A 23,767-nucleotide genomic window follows, 5' to 3' on the forward strand; every position below is an offset into this window, starting at 1 on the left:
TTTCGCTGCAATTACAGCTGCAAGTCTTTTGGGGTATGTCTCTACCAGCTTTGCACATCTAGAGACTGAAATTTTTGCCCATTCTTCTTTGCAAAATAGCTCAAGCTCAGTCAGATTGGATGGAGAGCGTCTGTGAACAGCAATTTTCAAGTCTTGCCAGAGATTCTCAATTGGATTTAGGTCTGGACTTTTACTGGGCCATTCTAACACATGAATATGCTTTGATCGAAACCATTCCATTGTAGCTCTGGCTGTATGTTTAGGGTCGTTATCCTGCTCCGCCCCAGTCTCAAGTCTTTTGCAGACTCTAACAGGTTTTCTTCCAAGATTGCCCTGTATTTGGCTCCATCCACCTTCCCATCAACTCTGACCAGCTTCCCTGTCCCTGCTGAAGAAAAGCATCCCCACAGCATGATGCTGCCACCACCATGTTTCACAGTGGGGATGGTGTGTTCAGGGTGATGAGCAGTGTTAGTTTTCCGCCACACATAGCATTTTGCATTTAGGCCAAAAACTTCAATTTTGGTCTCATCTGACCAGAGCACCTTCCTCCACATGTTTGCTGTGTCCCCAACATGGCTTGAGACAAACTGCAAACGGGACTTCTTATGGCTTTTTTTCAACAATGGCTTTCTTCTTGCCACTCTTCCATAAAGGCCCGATTTGTGGAGTGCACGACTAATAGTTGTCCTGTGGACAGATTCTCCCACCTGAACTGTGGATCTCTGCAGCTCCTCCAGAGTTACCATGGGACTCTTGGCTGCTTCTCTGATCAATGCTCTCCTTGCCCGGCCTGTCAGTTTAGGTGGACGGCCATGTCTTGGTAGGTTTGCAGTTGTGCCATACTCTTTTAATTTTCGGATGATGGATTGAACAGTGCTCCATGAGATGTTCAAAGATTGGGTTTTTTTTTATAACCTAACCCTGCTTTAAACTTCTCCACAACTTTATCCCTGACCTGTCTGGTGTGTTCCTTGGGCTTCATGATGCTGTTTGTCACTAATGTTCTCTAACAAACCTCTGAGGCCTTCACAGAACAGCTGTATTTATACTGAGATTAGATTACACACAAGTGGACTCTATTTACTAATTAGGTGACTTATGAAGGCAATTGGTTGCACTGCATTTTATTTAGGGGCATCAGAGTAAATGGGGCTGAATACTTTTGCACGCCACACTTTTCAGTTTTTTATTTGTAAAAGAAATTTGAAAACCATGTATCATTTTCCTTCCACTTCACAATTATGCGCCACTTTGTGTTGGTCTATCACATAAAATCCCAATAAAATACATTTACGTTTGTGGTTGTAACGTGACAAAATGTGGAAAAGTTCAAGGGGTATGAATACTTTTGCAAGCCACTGTAGAGTACAGAAAGGGGATTGAGAACCTTGTAACTTGGTGTTAAGACAACAACTTCTCCCTCTCTGTCGGCAAGACAACGGAGATTGTGATTGACTTCAGAAAATGAAGCAGTACACACACACACACACAGTACACATACATTGATGACACTGAAGTAGAGATGGTCGAAAGATTCAAGTCCCTAGGAATGTCTATCACCAGCAATTTGTCTTGGACTAGCCACATTGAAGTAATGGCCAAGAGAGCCCACCAATGCTTCAACTTCCTTAAAAGGTTAGGAAATTCTCACCAACTTGTACAGATACGCTGTGGAAAGCATTCAATCGGGATGCATCACTGCCTAGTTTGGGAATAGCACCATTCAAGACTGCAAGAAATTGCAGAGGATTGTGGACATCACCCCAGACCAGCATGCAAACCAATCTCTCTTCCATTGACTCCATCTACACTTCACAGTGCCTCTGCAAGGCCGTCAGCATAATCAAGTACAAGTGTCTCCTTCTTCTCCCCTCTCACAACAGACAAGAGGTACAGGTTTGAAAATGCATACCTCCTGATTCAGGGACAGTTTCTTCCCAGCCGTTATCAGGCAACTGAATGGCCCTTGTGTGTGATCCTGACCTCCCATCTATCGCATTGGCGACCTTTCAACTATCTTTAAACAGACTTTATCATACATGATTTTGCACTAAATGTTGTACCCTTTATCCTTTATCTGTGCACTGTGGACAGCACTATCATATTTTTTTTTTCACTGGATCGCATGCAAACAAAAACTTTTCACTGTACCTGAGAACACGCAACTAGGATAAACTAAATCAAACTAAACTAAACTAAACACATTGACCCTGATTTGTCCTGGTCTTTTGTCGTCTCCAGTTCTTCCACCACCCCCCGCCCCCCCCCCCCCACCCTTCCCCTCCACCCCCACCCCCACCCACCGCTTTCAGTCTGAAGGGTCCCATACAAAACATCACCTACCCTTTTTCTCCAGAGATGCTGCCTGACCCACTAAGTTATTCCAAAACATTGTGTCTAACATGTTGAAAAATCTTCACGAGTCTTCCCGAGCTTACCCCGTTTCCCGAGTACCTGCCGTTAGCGTTACAAGCCGCTAAGAGACGTCCACGAGCTCTGACGTACCCGCTATGTTCATTCTCCGTGCTTACCACGAGTTTGACCTTTTTTTAAAACTCAGAACGTGTACAGTGGGACAGGGCGTATTACATGGAGAACGGTCTCCAGCCTTTAATCCATTCATATGGTGATAATTAAAGAGTGACCAGTTCCTCAAAATTATTTCAACATAATGAATACTTCTTCTGACTAGTGTAGATGGATGAGAGGTAAATTTGTCTTCATGCAATATTATAAAATGTTAGAAAACCAGCAGCCAGTTTTGCATCTCATCCATTTTCTATTTCTTTTGATATCAATGCTGATCCTACTCATCGTTGATTTGCACTAAAATTACCCCCATTTCGACAGCATTTTTCCAATCTTTGCTGAAAAGCATTCACAGCCACTTCCAAAAAGAATTCTCATTGCTAAAAGAAACAATGCTTTTCATTACTTCAAATGATGCTTGTCTATTTTGGTTTACACGAGGCTATTAAGATAGCATTAAAGCCTTGTTTGATATCAGCAGATATTTCTTGCTTTTGCCAGTCTTTGCCAGGGGAGGCCATTTAAAACTGAGATGAGAAAAAAACTTTCTTACCCAGAGACTTGTAAATTTGTGGAATTCTCTGCCACAAGGTCCGTGGAGGTCAATTCGCTGGATGAATTTAAAAGAAAGTTAGATAGAGCTCTAGGGGCTAGCGGAATCAAGGGATATGGAGAAAAGGCAGGCACGGGTTACTGATTGGGGATGATCAGCCATGATCACAATGAATGGCGGTGCAAGCTCGAAGGGCCAAATGGCCTCCTCCTGCACCTATTTTCTATGCTTCTATGTTCCTATAATCAGGCATTTTTTTTGCATGCAGTTCAAGGTGAGGGAAGTTCACTTTTAGGATTGAAGGTGATGTTGAACATTCACAAGCACTTTGCATGTTTATCGATTCAGAGTAAGGCTGTTTTATTCCAGTCTATTCCCATTGCTAATCAGCAGCTCAGTTTGGTGTGATGATTTTTTATTTTCCTCACTTTCTATCCTGTGATTATGCTTCGTGCTCAGACCAAAGCTGTGTGGGGACTGAGTGTCTGCTCTCCCAACTGAATGTCACCAACTACTAGTTGTAATGAGCAATTATGACATGACCCTGGTTGAATTTGCTGACATTATCTCATCAAGAAAACACATACTGCAGTGCAGAAACATCTGGAGAGCGCGGTTAGCAACCATTTTGAGGAGAGAGGGCATATTTGCAAATTCAGTGGAGAGAAAGTTGTGTTTCGATTATAAGGAGGCTTTGTTTGAAGCAACGGGTGGTGGATTTTCATACACAACCTATTGTTGTGGATATTGTTGTTGTGGAGCACAGGGGAGGGCAGCAGCAGTGGTCCAGCCTGTGCTCTTGGGCCTGGCTCTTAGGCGCAGCAGGGAAGGAAAAGGTCCCACAGTCCCACAGTGATAGGAGACTTTAGTTAGAGGCATAGATAGGACATTCTACGGCAGCAAATGAGACCAGGATGGTATGTTGCCTTTGTTGTGAAAAAGATTCTAAGACTATTTTTGACTAGTACATTGCGCACCATCTCAAATAGTATTAGTACTGATTTTACTTCCGAGGCTTTGATGAAATTAATAATGGAAAATGACAATGAAACTTCCCACAATAAACCTGATATTACATCTTCACACTTAATTAGCAACTTAATTGATATGCCAGTGACGAACGGGATTCCACATGGGTCGGTGCTGAGGCCACTACTACTCACATCATTTCTTAATGATTTGGACGAGGAGATTGAAGGCTTTGTGGCCAGGTTTTTGGATTATACGAAAATAGGTGGAAGGGCAGGTAGTGTAGAGTAACCAGGCACTGTGCAGGAGGACTTGGAAAGATTGGGAGAGTGGGCAGAGAAATGGCAGACGGAATATAGTGTAGCAAAGTGTGGATTCATGCATTTTGGTAGTAGGAATAAAGGCGTAGAACCCTTTTCTAAATAGGGAGAGAATCCAGAAATTGGAGATGCAAAGGGACTTGGGAGTTCTGGTTCAAGATTCCCAAAAAGTTCATCTGCATGTCGAATCGGTAGTAAAGAAAGCACACTCAATGCTAGCATTTATTTCAAGAGAGCTTGTATACAAAAATAGGGATGTAATGCTGAGGATCTATAAGGCGCTGGTAAGGCTGCATTTGGAATATTGTAAGCAATTTTGGGCACCATATCCGAGGTAGGATGTGCTGGCTCTCGAGAGGGTCCAGAGGAGGTTTACAAGAATTATCCCAGGAATTTGTAGGTTAACCTTTGATGAGCTTTTGTCGGCACTGGGCCTGTACTCGCTGGAGTTTAGGAGAATGAGGGGGGACCTCATTGAAACTTGCAGTATAGTGAAAGGCTTGGATAGAGTGGATGTGGAGAGGACATTTACACTAGTGGGAGAGTCGAGGACTAGAGGTCATACCCTCAGAATTAAAGGACGTTCTTTTAGGAAGGAGATGAGAAGACATTTCTTTAGTCAGAGGGTAGTGAATCAGGGGAATTATTTGCCACAGAAGGCTGTGGAGGCCAAGTCAGGGGATATTTTCAAAGCAGAGATAGATCGATTCTCGATTAGTACAGGTGTCATAGGTTATTGCGAGAAGGCAAGAGAATGCGGTTAGGAGGGAGAGATAAATCAGCCACGATTGAATGGCAGAGTGGACTTGATGTGCCGAATGGCCTAATTCTATTCCTACACTTATGGCCTTACGAACCCAAAAATCTTTTGTTCATGATTTACACTCTGTACAATGTTGTCAATAATATTCAAGTAGTATCTTGCAAGTTATAAAATTATATGCGTTTTTATATCATTTCATTGAAAAGCACAATGTCCCCAGCTGTCATCCATATACAGCACAGGCCTGACCAGCCAATGAACAATAAAACCTAAGAATAAACCATTAAGATACTTAGTAGTGTAAATGGATGGCTCAAAGGCTCAACAGGCCGAGCTTCTACCTCACAGTGCCAGAGAATAAAGTTTATTCATGACAACAGGTGCTGTCTGTCTGGAGTTTGCATGTTCTCCCTATGACCGTGTGGGTTTTCTCACAGTGATCAAGTTTCTGCCCACATTCCATGATATGCAGGCTTGTAGTTTTATTGCTCTTTGAAAAATTGGTCCTAATGTGTGGGATGTGGATGAGAAATTGTGATGATATAGAACAGATGATCGATGATTGGCATGAATGTGGGTGTTTCTGCCCCGACCACCTCTTCAGGCAGCATGTTCCATACTCCAACCACACTCTGTGTGCAAACATGTTCTCTCAAATTCTCTATGAATCTTCCCTACCTATAAACCTATGCCCTCTTGTCTAGCCATGGGAATTATTTTGTGTACCATCAAGCCTTTCTATTTGCCTCACAAAGGTAAATTGATAACATGAAAGATATTGCAAGTAACATCAAAGAAAATCCAAAGTTTTCAATATTCCAAAGAGCCCAAGGATAAATTAGGAAATAAAAAACATGTAGTGATCATAAATGGTCAGGAGCAGGAGGGGATTATGTTGATATTGTACTTAAGCAATCCAAGACAAAATATTGAATGACAATAAAAAGTGGTAATAGTGGAAGTTTTATAGGTTTTGGCAACTTTACGTGGAGTTTGCCTTACCCACATGAAATTTATCCCAGGCTGTTAACAGAACAAAGCAAGTAGTGTCATAGGATTAGAGGACTATAAATTTTATACCATTGTTTGAAAATGGTGGAAGGGACGAAGCAAGCAATTTCAGCCCAGTTCATTTAATTGCAGTAGTGGTAAGTTATGAAAATCAATTCAAAAGCCTTAAGATACAGTACATTCATTTTGAATGACAGAGTTTAATCAAGAAACATTCAACATGGATTCATTTAGGAAAAATCAGTGTTTAATGTAACAACACGGTGGCGCAGCGGTAGTTGCTGTCTTACAGTGCGTGCAGCACCAGAGACCCAAGTTCAATCACTACTACGGGTGCAGTCAATAGACAATAGACAATAGACAATAGACAATAGGTGCAGGAGTAGGCCATTTGGCCCTTCGAGTCAGCACCGCCATTCAATGTGATCATGGCTGATCATCCCCAATCAGTACCCCGTTCCTGCCTTCTCCCCATATCCCCTGACTCTGCTATTTTTAAGAGCCCTATATAGCTCGCTCTTGAAAGCATCCAGAGAACCCGCCTCCACCGCCCTCTGAGGCAGAGAATTCCACAGACTCACCACTCTCTGTGAGAAAAAGTGTTTAATCATCTCCGTTCTAAATGGCTTATCCCTTATTCCTAAACTGTGGGCCCTGGTTCTGGACTCCCCCAACATCAGGAACATGTTTCCTGCCTATAGCATGTCCAAACCCTTAACAATCTTATATGTTTCAATGAGATTCCCTCTCATCCTTCTAAACTCCAGAGTGTACACGCCCAGCTGCTCCATTCTCTCAGCATATGACCGTCCGGCCATCCCGGGAACTAACCTTGTAAACCTACGCTGCACTCCCTCAATAGCAACAATGTCCTTCCTCAAATTAGGGGACCAAAACTATACACAATACTTCAGGTGAGGTTTCACTAGGGCTCTGTACAACTGCAGAAGGACCTCTTTGCTCCAATATTTTATTCCTCTTGTTATAAAGGCCAACATGCCATTCACTTTCTTCACTGCCTGCTGTTCGGAGTTTGTTCGGAGTTTGGACGTTCTCCATGACCGCGTGGGTTTTCTCCGAGATCTTCAATTTCCTACTACACTGCAAAGACGTACAGGTATGTAAGGTAGGTTAATTGGCTTAGAGTATGTGTAAAAAAATGTCCCTAGTATGTATAGGATAGTGTTAATGTGCGGGGATTGCTGGTCGGCGCGGACCAGGTGGGCCGAAGGGCCTATTTCCGTATCCTGTATCCCTATAAAACAAAATACTAAAAAACATGGATATTTGCAAAACATTTGACAATGTCTGACATTGCAGACTGTGGAAAGCATTAATGACCCATGGGATCCAAGAAACAGTGGAAATTGGTTCAGTGACAGAAAATAAAAGTGTATGAAAAATGACACATGGAATCCAATCCATGATAACACAATTATGAGTAATTCTGAAGATGAAATCCAACAACTGTGCATAGAAACCATGCCAAACCCAACTAGTTTAGGGTTTTTTTTTAATTATTCATTTTGCTATGTTCAAATGATAAAATACTATATTTTCAGTGGAAATCTATTTGTTGTGATTTAAATGGTAACTCCCCATTGGACAGTGGAACAACAGCATCACAAAATAAACATTCAGTCATTTTCTTACCTTACCTTTTAACATGAGTTCATGTTGACTGGCACTGGGAGTACCTTGTAAGGGATAAGGAAGCTGCGGTGCTCACAACAACAACTCGCTGTATAACTAGCTGATGACTTTAGATTGAATTTCAAATTACAGAACACGTAATTGCAGACAGACAAAAGATGCTGGAGTAACTCACTGAGACAGGCAGCATCTCTGGAGGGAAGGAATGGGTGATGTTTCGGGTCGAGACCCTTCTTCAGTCTCGACCTGAAATGTCACCCATTCCTTTACTCCAGAGATGCTGCCTGTCCCGCTAAGTTACTCCAACATTTTATGTCTATTTTCCGTGTAAACCAGCATCTGCAGTTCCTTCCTACACGTAATTGCATGCAGTTTGGCACCAGAGTGCTATTATTGACAACATGTTATCCTCACATTCTTCTACTTGTCGTCGCCTCTCTTCACAAGTCTTGCACCGATGTACAGTCTAAGCCTTTCCTGACTTCTTTCTTCATGAGTGAATCTAAAAATCAAGTGTGGCAGTGGAGAACACGATGGCCTAGCTTGACCTTCGCAGTACCTCCTTGCATTGTGGTTCAGGCAGCTGTAGAGATTAGGTGTGGGAGCTGTGGCTTGATTTTCATTCACCTGACTCCAGGCCTATTTGGGGCGCACAAACACTTGTGTAACTGCTCCAGTTGCCATCAATTGATCGAGAGTGCATCAGGTGCACAAGCCATAGGCATGTTGGTATAAGTTTATTTCCACAAGAGATGCAATTAAAGAATGCATCACAAACTTTTTTTCACACTTTTTCATGGCTAATGCATTTCTGAGGTGCTCAAAATATTATTAGGCAGTCTCACTGATCTGATAATTGCACAGCAAATTATTAACTGTCACTTTAACAGCAAAATTATTCATATGTGTAATAATCTTGTTTAAGTAAACATTTGATTAAAAAACATATTGCTAACTAAAGTTGAAAAGACAGACTATTAGAAAGCTATTGATTCTTTTGCATAAATTTAAGTTTATACAGTTTAAATATTAAACTACATTCCATTATAGTAATTCACTTGCTCAATCCTTAAGTTTCAGCCGGTTTTGAGACTTAAATATTAGCTTAGTTTTGATATACAGAATGGAAACATTGAAAATACTGAAGCCTTAAGGGCCTGTCCCACTTTCACGACCTAATTCACGACCTCTGCTGAGTTTGCCCTTGACTCATACTCGCAGCATGGTCATCACGAGGTCGTAGGAAGTCGTAGGTAGATTGTGATGCTAGTCGTAGGCACTCGAGGGATCAAGTAGGCGTTGTTCTAGCCTGATGATAAATGTCCATGAGTAAAAAAGGCCGTGAATTAGGTTGTGAAAGTGGGACAGGCCCTTTACCAATTTAAACAAATTAGATTTAAATTCAAGAATATTTTAGGTATAATCTTATATTACTAAAAGTCTGTTCTTGTCCGGTTTTGGCCATCTGTGCTGCGATTTCCGAGAGAACGCCGCCATCTAAGGCCGTCATTTTTGGCCACCTTGCTCAGAGCCCCCCTCCGCCGCATATGTGCCAGAGGATTTTTCCCGTCGATTAAAAATGACAGAGATATTAATGTTTTTACAAAATTCCCCATTCTCTCTGCTGCCCTGCTGGCGGCAGGGGGGAGGGACTATAAAATCAGGAAGTGGTGTCCCTCACTCACTCTTTAAGATGGAGGAAGGCAGAGGGTCACGTTTCTCTGAGCTGTGAATAATACTGAACACATGTCCACTCAAATGTAAGTGCCCTTAGTGGTTCTAAAGTGCTTGCAGAATGTGTCTATTGGTTCTAAAGCTTGCTAAAAAATGTCTATTGGTTCTAAAGCTTGCAAAAAATTTCTATTGGTTCTAAAGCTTGCAAAAATATGTCTATTGGTTCTAAAGCTTGCAAAAATATGTCTATTGGTTCTAAAGCTGGCAAAAATATGTCTATTGGTTCTAAAGCTGGCAAAACATGTCTATTGGTTCTAAAGCTTGCAAAAAACGTCTATTGGTTCTAAAGCTTGCAAAAAAATGTCCATTGGTTCTAAAGCTTGCAAAAAATGTCTATTGGTTCCAAAGCTTGCAAAAAAATGTCTATTGGTTCAAAAGCTTGCAAAAAAAATGTCTATTGGTTCTAAAGCTTGCAAAAAATGTCTATTGGTTCTAAAGCTTGCAAAAAGTGTCTCTATTGGTTCTAAAGCTTGCAAAAAACGTGTCTCTATTGGTTCTAAAGCTTGCAAAAAAATGTCTATTGGTTCTAAAGCTTGCAAAAAAAATGTCTATTGGTTCTAAAGCTTGCAAAAAAATGTCTATTGGTTCTAAATCTTGCAAAAAAAATGTCTATTGGTTCTAAAGCTTGCAAAAATGTCTATTGGTTCTATAGCTTGCAAAAAAAACGTCTATTGGTTCTAAAGCTTGCAAAAAAATGTCTATTGGTTCTAAAGCTTGCAAAAAAAATGTCTATTGGTTCTAAAGCTTGCAAAAAATGTCTATTGGTTCTAAAGCTTGCAAAATGTGTCTATTGGTTCTAAAGCTAGCAAAAAGTGTCTATTGGTTCTAAAGCTTGCAAAAAAGTGTCTCTATTGGTTCTAAAGCTTGCAAAAAAATGTCTATTGGTTCTAAAATGATTCATACTAGCGTTCCAGAAGTTGAAATACACCACTTACTGCAAATGGTGGCATGAAGTTGAAAGGCACTACTTACTGCAAATGGCGGCATGAAGTTGAAAGACACTATTTACTGCAAATGGTGGCTGGGGTGTTTTGGCTTGAAGTTGAAAGCACTACTTACTGCAAATGGTGGCTTGGGAGCTTTGGTTTGAAGTTGAAAGGCACTATTACTGCAAATGGTGGCTTGGTTGCTTTGTCGAGTTGAAAGGCACTACTTACTGCAAAATGGTGGCTTGGGTATGGCTTGAAGTTGAAAGACACCACTTACTGCAAATGGTGGCATGAAGTTGTAAGGCACTACTTACTGCAAATGGTGGATTGGTTGCTTTGGCTTGAAGTTGAAAGGCACTACTTACTGCAAATGGGGGGCGTGGGTGCATTGGCTTGAAGTTGAAAGGCACTACTTACTGCAAATTGGCCATCTTACTCAGTCCTCCTCCACTGAGCAGATGCAGAGAATTCTTCCCATCAATGAAAAATAAAAGTGTTATTAGTTTTTTAAAAAATGCTGAGATCTCTATCCTGTCAATCACTCCTTGAAAGCCACACCTTTTCCGGTGGAGGGGGGGGAGGGGTTATAAAACCCGGAAATGTGGGTGTGGCTCAGTCTCTGCAAGATGGAGGAGAGAGAGGTCACGACTCGCTGTCTTTAGTGGCTTTGCACCCTACTTCAAATGGTATGAAACTGCACTTGAATTTGGTGGCCTTGCACCCTGCTAGAAGTGGTAAGAAACTGCACTTGAATTTGGTGGCCTTATGCCCTGCTTGAAATAGAATTTCAAGGATTAGCCGTGAGTCAACTACCAGCCCACCAGCCGTGAGTGAGTGAGTTGCCAGCACAACAGGCTTGATTGCCAGCCCAAGAATCCATTTGGCGCACAATTTGCATACTAGCCCTCTGGAAACCAGTCCCTTCAGCCCACAACACCCATACTAGCGCTCCAGAAAGCCCCCCCCCCCCAAAAAATTCAGTAGTCCTCTGCTGTTGTCGGGGGGGCTCCCGAACACAAGGTCCTTGGAGGTCTTTGTAACTCTCCTTCATGCTTGAGGGTAGTCCCCACATACTCGAGGCCTCAGCTGGGTCGCGGCGTTTTTTTCAACATGTTGAAAAATGCCCGCGAGTAATAAAAGGTCACCATGGAAAAAATCAATACTTTTTTTACTCATAGGTTTAGTCGAAGTAGGTCGTAGTAGGTCGGCATGTTATTTGTAGGTAATCGAGGGTAGTCGAAGGTAGTCAGTCTTCAACATAGTCGAGGGAGGTCGAAGGAGATCGAAGGAGGTCGTCATCTCTCCGCTATTCGGAGTCCAATTTTCCCGAAGCTAGTCGAAGCTAGTCATAGCTAGTCTTCAACATATTCAAGGAGGTCAAAGGAGGTCTTCTACATAGTCGAAGGAGGTCTACAACATGGCATTTTTTTCAAACTCTCCTAAACTCTTCTAAACTCGCGAATTAGGTTGCCGCAGTGGGACAGCCCTCTACCCGTTACAATGTGCACTCCAGGGACACTCAGTCCTGCCAGCACTGGCAAGTGCAATTGCAAGCTACATAGTTGCAATCCCTTTTTTTTATTTTCCTGGCAGCAAGTATATACCTGGCAGCAAGATTTTTTTTTTAAAAGTTTAATGAGGGAAGGTGAATAAGGGGAAATGAGCCACCCAGCGCAGTTGGGGGCAATGGGTGAGTGCTGGAATATTGTGTTGGGGGAATGCGTTGTGTTGGGGGAACGGGTGAGTGGTGGAATCTTGTGTTGAGGAACGGGTTGCGTTGGGGGACCAGGCCTCCCATGGGGGCTATGGGAGTGGTGGAATATTGCATTGGGGACCAGACCTCCCGTGTGACAGGGACCCAATGGTCTAGTATACATATATACATACATACAATACAATACAAAACATTACAATACAATACAATACAATAGAACTGTATTTATCCCAGGAGGTGATTCAGCCCACACCACTCAACAAAGTCGTTGACTACACCTCTGTATTCAGCTTCCATGCTCTCACTGATGCAGCCCACAACTGCAGTCATCCGAAAACATCTGCATGTGGCAGGAGTCCGAATTATATCTGAGGTCAGAGGTGTAGATGGTGAACGGGAAGGGAGAGAGGACCGTCCCTTGAGGGGCCCTTGTGTTGCTCACTACCATGTCCAAGACACAGTTCTGTAGCCTGACATACTGTGGTCGCCCAGTCAGGTAGTTGGTGATCCAGGATACCAGTGGAGCATCCACCCGCATGTTCTGCAGTTTGCTCCCTAGCAGTGCAGGCCAGATGGTGTTAAAAGCACCGGAGAAGTCAAAAAGCACGACTCTCACAGTGCTTCCCGGCTTATCCAGGTGAACATAGGAAAGATGGAGCTGGTGGATGATGGCGTCTTCAACCCCCACCTTTATTTGGTAAGCAAACTGCAGGGGGTCCAGGCAGGGTTTAAACAAGGGTCATGGGTGAGTGAGCACCAGTCTCTCCAGGGACTTCATGATGTGTGAAGTCAGAGCCACTGGTCTGCAGTCTTTGGAGGAGCTGGGACATATATACATACATATACTGTATATATACACACACACATACGTACACATAAACAACAAACAAAAAATAGTGCCATAATAACAATAATAGTCCAGAGTGGAAGATCAAATTCTATGGTGTCCTTTTATGGAATCTGGTTTAATTTCATGTTCTGTGTAAGAAGGATCTGCAGATGTTGGTTTAAACCGAAAATAGACACAAAAAGTTAGAGTAACTCAGCGAGACAGACAGCATCTCTGGAGGTGCATCTCTCGAGACCCGAAACATCACCCATTCCTTCTCTCCAGAGATGTTGCCTGTCCCGCTGAGTTACTCCAGCTTTTTGTGTCTATTTCTTCTGTTTGGTGCTTACATTGTTGGTTCGTTGTTGGTCTAGCTTAATACTGGATAACATGAAAGAGCAGATGTTAAAAAAACAAATGACACAACACATGATTGACACTGGACTGCAAAGAACCCATGATCCTTAAAGATTAAAATCAACATTAATCATCATCTTTGAATACAAGCATTTGCAGGCAATACTGATTATTATTGACAGGCATGAAGGTTTAATCACATTTTGCATTTAAAACTATTTGAACTGTTACACAGTATTCTAAATTATTTTAAACCATAACTAATTACACCAAATCAGTAAATATGAAAACATAATGGTCTACAAGGCAGATGTGAGGTACACTATGCAAGGGTATTGAATTCACATCATGATGCTGATACAAATTAAAGATGAGCTTACTGTTTATCAGACTAACACAGCTTGCACTGAACAATTGCTAAATGATAATTACATTGAAGGACTAAAAACATCAGAATTTATTTTATGAAACTGATTTGGCCGAGTGGCTCAATCTATTCTGTTTACCTACAGTACATGTAGGAACCATGGTGTGGTGTGACACTTGTCTGAGTCCTTGATCCAGGATCAGTAACAATAACAACCCTTGCATCCTCAAATTTGGGTTTGGGCGTGAGTAGATGGAAGTTGACTACACATCGAGAGGTCAGCTCCAAGCAATTTCCACGATTAAATGTTGTCTCTTCTGAGCTTAATTATCACAACACTGAAAAGACCATGAGGCCCACGGGGTCCAGGTCAACTTTCAGAAGAGCATATCTAGAAGTCCCATTCCCCTCTTCTGATTTCCCAACAATCCAATAACAAAAGGGCCTGTCCCACTTGGCGATTTCTTTCGACGACTGCCGGCATCATTGACTGACGTATCAGGTGACTGAAAATTTTGTGGCAGTGACGCGGCGTGATGACGTATGACGCGCCGTGTTTTTTCAAATGTTGCAACATTTTTTTGTCGCCACTGGATTTTGAAATGTTCAAAATCTTTTGGCGACACTGATATGACGCCGGCAGTCGCCGAAAAAATCGCTGTGGGACAGGCCCTTCATTCTCTTTTGCGTGCTCATCAACATCATTTTACCAGATATTTGTCTTACACTCAGGAGTAATTTGCTGTCTTCAATCAATCTACCAGGAAATATTTGGGATGTGGAAGTAACCAGAGAACTTGGTGGGAAACCCTAACAGTCACAGGGAGAATGTGCAAACTCTACACAGATATACTGAGGTTGGGACCAATCCTTGAGTCACTGGAACATTGAACCAATAATCTGCAGCACCAACATGCCATTATGAAACACTGGTGTAATACAAAGAACTGGCAGTCAAGTTCCTCTATTTTCCTGGTTGACAGTTATCATATAATGAACAACATAAAACAAATGAATTTAGTTTAGTTTAGAGATACAGTGCGGAAACAGACCCTTTGGCCCATTGAGCTTTCTGCGACCAGTGATCCCCATGCACTAGCACTATCCTATACACTGGGAACAATTTGCCAAAGCCAATTAACATACAGCCCTGTACGTCTTTGGAGTGTGGGAGGAAACCGGAGCACCCGGCGAAAACCCTTGCGGTCACGAAGAGAACGTACAAACTGTACGGACTGCACCCGAGGTCAGGATCGAACCAGGGTCTCTGGTGCAGTAAGGCAGCAACACTACCACTGCACTACAATTTGCAAGATTATTCTAATCATGGAGTCAGAAATTCATAGAATCATGCGATTCATGCAGGAAACAGGCCCTTCATCCAAATATATCCATGTAAACCATCAAGTACCTATCTATGTTAATCCCATTTACCACCATTTGGTCCATAGGTTTCTATTCCTTAGCAAATCAAGTTCTCATCTTAACTGCTGTGAGAGTTCATGCTCAAACAGATTCCAACGATCCTTTGATGTTAAACTCACTCATGGCTGGTGGGCTGGCAGTTGACTCACGGTTATTCCTTGAAATTCCATTTCAAGCAGGGTGCAAGACCACCAAATTCAAGTGCAGTTTCTTACCACTTCAAGCAGAGTGCAAGGCCACCAAATTCAAGTGCAGTTTCATACCATTTCAAGAAGGGTGCAAGGCCACTAAAGACAGTGAGTCGTGACCTCTCCCTCCTCCATCTTGCAGAGACTGAGCCATGCCCACACTTCTGGGTTTTATAGTCCCTCGCCCCCTCCCACCAGAAAGGGTGTGGCCTTCGTGGCGTGATTGACAGGAGAGAGAATCTCAACATTTTTAAACACTAATAACTCTTTTATTTTTCATCGATGGGAAAAATCCTCAGCACCTGATAAACGGAGGAGGACTCTGAGATGGCCAAAAATCACAGCCGTACGTGGTAGCATTTTTTCTAAAATCAATATAAAGCGCAAACAGAAAGTGGTCAAGATTAGACTTTTAATTATATAGAAGGCAACTTTAATTAGGCGAGGCAACTTTAATTAGGCAAGGCAGGGCAACTTTAATTAGGTAAGGCAACTTTAATTAGGCAAGGCAACTTTAATTAGGCAACACAGCTTTAGCATTTCCAAACCAAAGGCAACACGGCTTTAGCATTTCCAAACCAAAGGGAACACAGCTTTAGCATTTCCAAACCAAAAGCAAGACAGCTTTAGCATTTCCAAACCAAAGGCAACACAGCTTTAGAATTTCCAAAACAAGGGCAACACGGCTTTGGCATTTCCAAACTATATTTTCAAACCACATTAAGGGCACTGACAGGTCAGTAAAACCACTCACAGTTTAGTAGACATGTGTTCAGTGCTATTCACAACTCTGACTGAGGGACATGACCCTCTCACTCCACCACCTTGCAGAGATTGACTGAGGCACTCAACACTTCTGGGTTTCATAGTCCCTCCGGAAGGGGCGTGGCTTTCAGGAGAAAGAACCTCAACATTTTTTAAACACTAATAATGCTTTTATTTTTCATCATTGAGAAAAATCCTCTTGTCCTGCGCAGCAGAGTGGGATTCTGATTAAGATGGCGAAAAGTGGCTGTGTTTTTTCTAAAATCAATATACAGAACAACAGAAAGTGGTCAAGATTAGACTTTTAGTAATATACATTAGATATGTGGGGGGTGGGGGAAACTTTTTTTTAATCTCTTCCTTCAGCGGGGGTAAGACCCTTTCCTTGTCGTATCTCCGTCTCCATCTGCGCTGAGGTCTAATATTGTGGAGCTGGCGGCCTCCAACTGGAAACGACTTTGGGGGCTCCGGTGGCAGAGCCTGTGGACTCACCATCACGGAGGTGGTTGACTTTGGAGGCTGTGGTGGCGCTATAGCTGCGACCCGACTTTGGAGCTTCGGAGGCTTTGGCCACAAGTCCTGTGGACGGTAACATCGGGAGCTCGCAGGTCCCTGGTTGGTGACCGATTTTCGGGAGCTCCCGCAACAGCAGTTTCATGCGTCCCGAATTACGGAATTTGAATCAGCCCGTTCGCAGGGTTTAAAATTGGCCTCAGGATATACCATCACCCAGCGGAGGCTTCAACATCGAGAGCCTCGATCGCCTCGACACAACAGTTTGACTGCCTGACAGCAGGAGAACAAGCAAGGAAGAAATAAGACTATTTGCCTTCCATCACAGTGAACAGGTGCCTGGAGATTCACTGTGATGGATGTTTGTGGTAAATTGTTGCTTTTTTCTGTCATGACTGCAAGGAAATTCAATTCAATTCATTATTGGAGCTTTTGCCCCTCCAACCCTTAACAGCTAAATGAATGACCATCATTCATAATTACATGCGGCAGGATTGCAGATTTCAATCTCATCCAGTGGTTGTGGGACCACTTTGATCTGTCGTAGATGTATATATAGTACAGTGGTGTAACTTTCAACTTGAGATATACCAATTAGTGTTCCAAGCATGCCCATCAGTTCTCCTCACTGGACCAGTAGTGATTTGCTGGCCTGACTGTAGCAGTAGAATGAGAGCCCGGCTATGCCACAAGGTTATGGGTGGGAGGATAATTCCAAGGATGGAAACGTTTAATTATGAGAAAAGATTGTCCGTGTTGAGGTAGCAATGTTACAAAATTTTGAGATTTAAAAAATCAAGTCTGCAATTTATCCCATCAGATAAAGCATCAATAAGTTTAATTTGACATCTAATTCACTTTCATATCTCAAGTAATAAAAAAGTTATGGCCATTTTCATACTTGGAAATTAGCATCTTGTTCCCTATTGATTTTCTATGAACATAACAAAAAAGCTGTGATCGTGGACAGTCAAAAGCCCATAACTTTCTTAAAAATTAAGAGAACTGAATGAAATTTTCACTTATCATAGATTGAAGCATTCTGCAACAAATATAAAATAATCTTACTTGGATGACCTGAAATTAAAGCATATACTTAGTTAGTTACCCAATTGTAGCCAATTTCAAACTTCAATTACTAGATCTAAACATCTATCCATTTCTTAATAAATGATTAACATTTTTAAATAGCCCAAGTGTCCAAATAATATTCACAAATAATTCACAATAAAACATGATTTTAAAATCTCATTTACATCAATTTATAGGCCAAATGGAAGGAATTTAGTGTTCAATTGCTGTAAATTAAAGTCAATTTAAATCAGCTTTCTAGTGGGTTCCTGTGAATGCGCTGGTTTAGAACGTTCACATTGCACTGGATTTGTGCCCTCAAATGCCCAGAAAAATACTGCGGGATATAAAGAGCCCAAAATGAACTACTCGCTATAGAAAACTTTATATACAGGGTTCTTAAGAAGCCCCATTTAATGTAAAAATAAGGTACATACCTTTAATTGTTTGCTTTATAAAACCCTGGGGCTGCGAGAGGTTGCGAGTTTAGAGAGTGATTTTTAAACTACTATAACTATTATACAAGGCCATAAAAACTAATAATACCTTTTGCGACGGGGTCTTTCAGCGATTTTCCGTTAATGATTTACTAGGCTGAACATTTTCGATTGCAACAGCCTAGTAAAAATCGCGTTTTAAACCTGCCCCCTCTAAACAGCGCCAAAATCGCGCACACGGGGTAGGGCAGATGCTCAGCCACGATTCAGGTAGGTTTTGTAACATACCTAGTTGAGGCACTTTTCTTTAAACCAAAAGGGGCTAATCAGAGATTTAACTGAGATGAATAAAAGTACATGGTGAACAAGTAGGTCCTATTTCCCTCTTTTAGTTAAAGAGCGTGAGGAGGAGCAGTTGGTGAAGATGTCAGGTTCACAAAATTGCTGGAGAAACTCAGCGGGTGCAGCAGCATCTATGGAGCGAAGGAAATAGGCAACGTTTCGGGCCGAAACCCTTCCTCAGATTGATGGGGGGGGGGGGGGGGGGGGGGGGGGGGGGGGGGGAAGAAGGAAGGAAAAGGGGAGGAGGAGGAGCCTGAGGGCGGGCGGATAGGAGGAGGGTGGGAGGAGACAGCTCAAGGGTTAAGGAAGGGGAGGAGACAGTAAGGGCTAGCAAAATTGGGAGAATTCAATGTTAATGCCATCCGGACGCAAGGTCCCCAGGCGGAATATGAGGTGCTGTGAAGATGTCATGTGGCTCTGCTGATGGCAGCAGCAAACTTCATGGCCCATGAGGGATGGACCTAGATGGTGTTATCAAGAGTAAATGGAATTAAATTGTTGGCAATTTTGAGGACATGAACCTGAGAGAGACACTCGCTAAGAGGAATCTAAGCTTATGGCATTGAAAAGTCTTTTGCAATTCAACAGAGGGCAATAATGCCATGTGTTAAAGGTTTGGATGTCATTGTCCAGTACACTTGCAAGGTAACTATGTTTGTAATCTTAATCCTTCAGCAGCTGGAGCTAGATATGAAAGGTTCACAAGCTTTGGTTCTGGCTCCTACAAGGACGCTGGCACAGCAGGGAACTAAGGATATTTAGCATGCTTCCAATGTAACTTACCAACTTCGATGGATGCACTGTAAAAAGTATATACTATCAGCTTGCATCATAGCTAGGCTTAGGAACAGCTCTGTCCAAGACTGCTAGAAATAGCAGTGAGTCAAGTGTATAACCCAGTCCATCACAAAGAACAGAAAATCACTATCAACTCCATCCACACTTCATGTTGCTTCAGGAAAGCAGCCAACACGGCTGGACAAATTTCACCCTGGTCATTCCCTCTTCTCCCCTCTCCTGACAAGCAGAAGTTACAAAAGCTTGAGAACACGTACCACCAGAACAGCTGCTTTTCCACTGTAATCAGACTGCTGAGCATAAGTTAGGTTATAGTCCCAATCTTCCAACCTACCTCATTGTGGACATTGGACTTTCTCTCTTTGCACTACATGTTGCACTTGTGTGTGGCTTGATTGTATTCATGCATCATATGTACTCGTGAATCATATGATATGAAAGCACACAAACAAAAACTTTTCACTATAACTCTGTATATGTGACAATAAACCAAGAGCATACCAGAGAGATAAATAATAGGAGGTGGGAGGGTTGGGGCAGAATGGATTTTAATGGAAGGATTGGAGGATAGTGAGAAAAAACAAAATTAATTTGTTGGGAATTGAGAAGGGATCTGGAACTCACTGCCAGACTGAGGCAGAAACCCACCACAGAGCAGGAATAGTTCAAAAAGCCCTCCTTGAACAAACTACATGAATTTTGTGTGCGAAATGGCCTGTTGTTCCATTAATTTGTGTAATTTCCATGAATTTTCTTTTTGTTTACCTGCATTTTTTTTTCTGAAATAAGGCAAGGCAAGGCAACTTTATTTATATAGCACATTTCATACACGAGGCAGACTCAAAGTGCTTCACATAAAAACATGTCATACAATAAAATGAAATAATAAAATGAAATAAAATAGAAGAATTAAAAGAAAAGAAAAGCAAAATTAAAAATGCATTATAAAAAGTGCAAAAGTTAAAAGTGCAATGTAGTTAAGATTTAGCTGAAAGCTAAAGTAAACATAAAAGTTTTCAGGCTTGTTTTAAAAGTGGTCAAAGTTGAGGCAAGTCTTAAATCTTCAGGAAGTTTATTCCAGCTATTTGTTGCATAGTAACTAAATCCTGCTTTCCCATGTTTTGCATTTACTCTGGGATTCACTAACAGATTGGTTTCAGAAGATCTTAGCGGTCTAGAGGCTTATATAGTGGAAGCATGTCAGTGATATACTTTGGTCCTAAACCATGTAGTGATTTATAGGTGAGCAGCAGGATTTTGAAATCAATTCTCTGACATACAGGGAGCCAATGTAAGGATTTAAGAATTGGTGTAATGTGTTCAAAAGTTTTTGGTCTTTGTTAGAACTCTAGAAACAGCGTTCTGAACAAGCTGTAGCTGCCTGACAGTTTTTTTCGGAAGACCTGCAAGGAGACCGTTACAATAATTTAGCCTACTAGTAATAAAGGCATGTACAAGTTTTTCTAAGTCTTAAAGTCTAAATAAGTCTTTATTGCTAACTTAATTCGTCAGTGCCAGAGAGTTTTCTTCATTAGGGATTACAAACTCAGTTACAGTTGAGATAAAGTCGAGCCATCATAAGAAACAAGTTGAAAGGCACAAAAATAAGATCCATTATATCCTGATTTTTTTATTTGAAGGAATTATAATCCACATATCAAATCGGTGATCTATAACCACTGATGTTTCGGTATATCGAGCCATTGAAAGCTCATCTTCGTTTCATGCAGGGGAAGTAAAATGTTCAGGCTTTGTTTTACAGCAAGATTAGAGGCAGGGGTCACATGAGATCCCTGATTGGGAAGGAGTAGGGCAGACAACATAGCTACAATCCTCGACTCCAGCCTGACCACTGGGCTGCCGTGCACAGGTGCATTTTCCTGACGTCGACATTGCTCAATTGGTTTAGATTTGTGACCGATTTGGTTAAATTCACACCATAGCAGCGATTTCTGTGCACCGTGGAGGACCACAAAAGCGCAGTTAAGTGAGAAGCTGAATATCAGCAATTCAGGGCTTGCACGCTTATTCATGCGGCGCAGCCTGACTCCAGAGAGCAACTGTCAGCCTCACTCTAATAGCCGCCGCTGACAGTCCCTTGGTTACCAGTATCGCAAATTCACGACTCTGAATTGATTATTAGTTCATTAATAACAGCCAAGAAGGATCAGCCTCACAACGACTCTGACAAGTAATTCCGAACCAACAATTATAAATCTGCTGGAGTCAAACGAAACTGCAGGCGTTGGAATCTAGACAAGGCACAAAGTGCTGGAGGAACTCAAGCGGGTCATGCGGCATCTGGGGAGGGAAATGGACAGGCAACGTGGCGGATCGGGACCCTTCTTCAGACTTGGGGAAGTTGTCTGTCCATCCAGCACGTTGGGTTTGGCTGATTATAAATCGGTTGTTTCTAAGTTCATGACGGAAGTTTCAGAAGTAACAATATTGGAATATATATTTACAGATAGTCACCATAAAGGAGTTTAAACAAAATATATACTTAAAACTCCGATTGAACAAAAAACATGCCTATTATGAACTGTTCCGGAGAAACTGGAGAATTTTACTGGTTATGGCCCCAATCATTTCAATCTGTCACTGGTGACGGAAGGTGTTAAATACGCCTTGTTCGTTATTTCGATGAAGAAAAGCAACCCTCCCTCCAAATAGTTCCGGTACATTGGTGATACAATGCCACTAATCAACCAACACAATCAACCAATACAATGCATTCAAGAGAAAGTTCGATATACGTCTTTGGGATATGGGGGGAAAGCAGGAACGGGGAACTGATTTTGGATGATCAGCTATGATTATATTGAATGGTGGTGCTGGCTCGAAGTGCCGAATGGCCTACTCCTGCACCTATTTTCTATGTTTCTATGTAACACAACACACACCCAATATGGAACGTTAACATATGAACATTAACAATTTTGAGGTCAGAAAACATTTAGATGCACAGAGTCTCTAGCCCAGTGTAGACGAATCGAAGACCAGAAGACATAGGTTTAAGATGAAGGGGAAAAGATTTGATAGGAATCTGGCTGACATTTTAAATTTCGTTGTACATGGTCCATGTTACAATGACAATAAAGAAACTATTCTATTCTATTCTATTCTGAGGGGTAACTTGTTCACAGAAATGGGTGGTGGGTGTATGGAACAAGCTGCCAGAGGAGGTAGTTGAGGCTGGGACTACCCCCCAACGTTTAAAAAACAGATGGACAGGTACATGGATAGGACAGGTTTGAAGGGATATGGTCCAAACGCAGGCAGGTGGGACTAGGGTAGCTGGGACATGTTGGCCGGTTAGGGCAAGTTGGGCCGAAGGGCCTGTTTCTACATTATCACTCTATGACTATGAGACATACACAAAACAGCCTGCAACAATGCTCTAAAGATTTCAATACCTTCATAAACCACCGCACACGTCAAGGATAACTTCAGTTTAGTGCTGGAAACAGGTGATAGAGTGCATTAAAAATCTGATCGGTGGGGAAATTGGCACGTGTTTGTATACTTACGAGGAGCAGTGACCATACTGTGTGTAGTAGTCGCGACGGAAAGCTGTGTCCATTTGACTGTAATCGTCTCTGCCGCGGGCTGAGTCGGCAAAGGTCGCCGGATTGTTCGCAAAGAGCCTCGGCGTCGTCTCGCCCATCTCCTCGCACTCCCGTGGCTGGCTATTTCTTAGATTTGAACCGTTTTCGCCAAGCAAATTATATCCCAGTCAGCCCGTGATTTGGCGTCGTCCTCAAATGACGCTCCGGCTGCGTCAGATTTTACATATCTTTGTGGAGCGGATACTTTCTTGTCCGTAACGTCTCCTACGACTCTCACTGTTTGAGGCTGGTGTGGACCTGGACTGACACCAAGAATGCACGGACTGACTGACAAGGCGCAGATCATGTCAGAGCAGAGACTTCACACTGGAGGATGAACACATAAAGCAGCCCTGAAGATAGACACAAAGTGCTGGAGTAACTCAGTCTAATGTCAGAGAGTTAATAGTTAATTAACCGTTTCATTTGATTAAAGCATATTTTACGATTGCAATTTTTCATGAGGTTAAATCAATCTAACATAGAAATGACACATTAATTTAACACATTCCCACATCTTGGTGGTCTTATCATTAATATTTGGTGCTTGTTTACCAAGACATTATGAATTATGATCAATCACAAACAAACTTGTGCAGCCATGACTGCACAATCTTGGTGTTCTGCGGTGTTAAACCCCCTTAATCTTGGTGTTCTGCGCAAAAGTCCAACATCTACGGTTCCTTATGTCTCTGGTTGAGCCATGTTAAGATCGTGGCTATTGAGTATTTCAAAATAAAGCTCATGGTTTTCATAGATCGATTCAAAGCATTCCGGCTCTGTCACTTCTCTGCTGTTGGATGAAGATTCATATATCCCCAATGATGGGGATGTTGTGCCATTCTCCACAGGATCTCCCTATGACATGCCCATATCAAGGAATATGGAT

The 23,767-nt window shown here is 42.2% G+C and overlaps 1 protein-coding gene across 1 annotated transcript in view; it reads right to left on the reverse strand.

Moving 5' to 3' along the window:
* Positions 1-23,467, reverse strand: part of LOC129698285 (short transient receptor potential channel 6-like) — a 111,251-nt gene extending 87,784 nt beyond the window's left edge. Inside the window, exon 1 of the mRNA XM_055637339.1 lies at positions 22,801-23,467. Coding sequence (XP_055493314.1) covers positions 22,801-22,937 — 137 coding nt within the window. The 5' untranslated portion in view covers positions 22,938-23,467. The remainder of the gene's footprint in view (positions 1-22,800) is intronic.
* Between the last annotated feature and the right edge of the window lie 300 nt (positions 23,468-23,767).

This window comes from Leucoraja erinacea, chromosome 6, assembly GCF_028641065.1.
Source record: "Leucoraja erinacea ecotype New England chromosome 6, Leri_hhj_1, whole genome shotgun sequence".
Lineage (NCBI taxonomy): Eukaryota > Metazoa > Chordata > Chondrichthyes > Rajiformes > Rajidae > Leucoraja > Leucoraja erinaceus.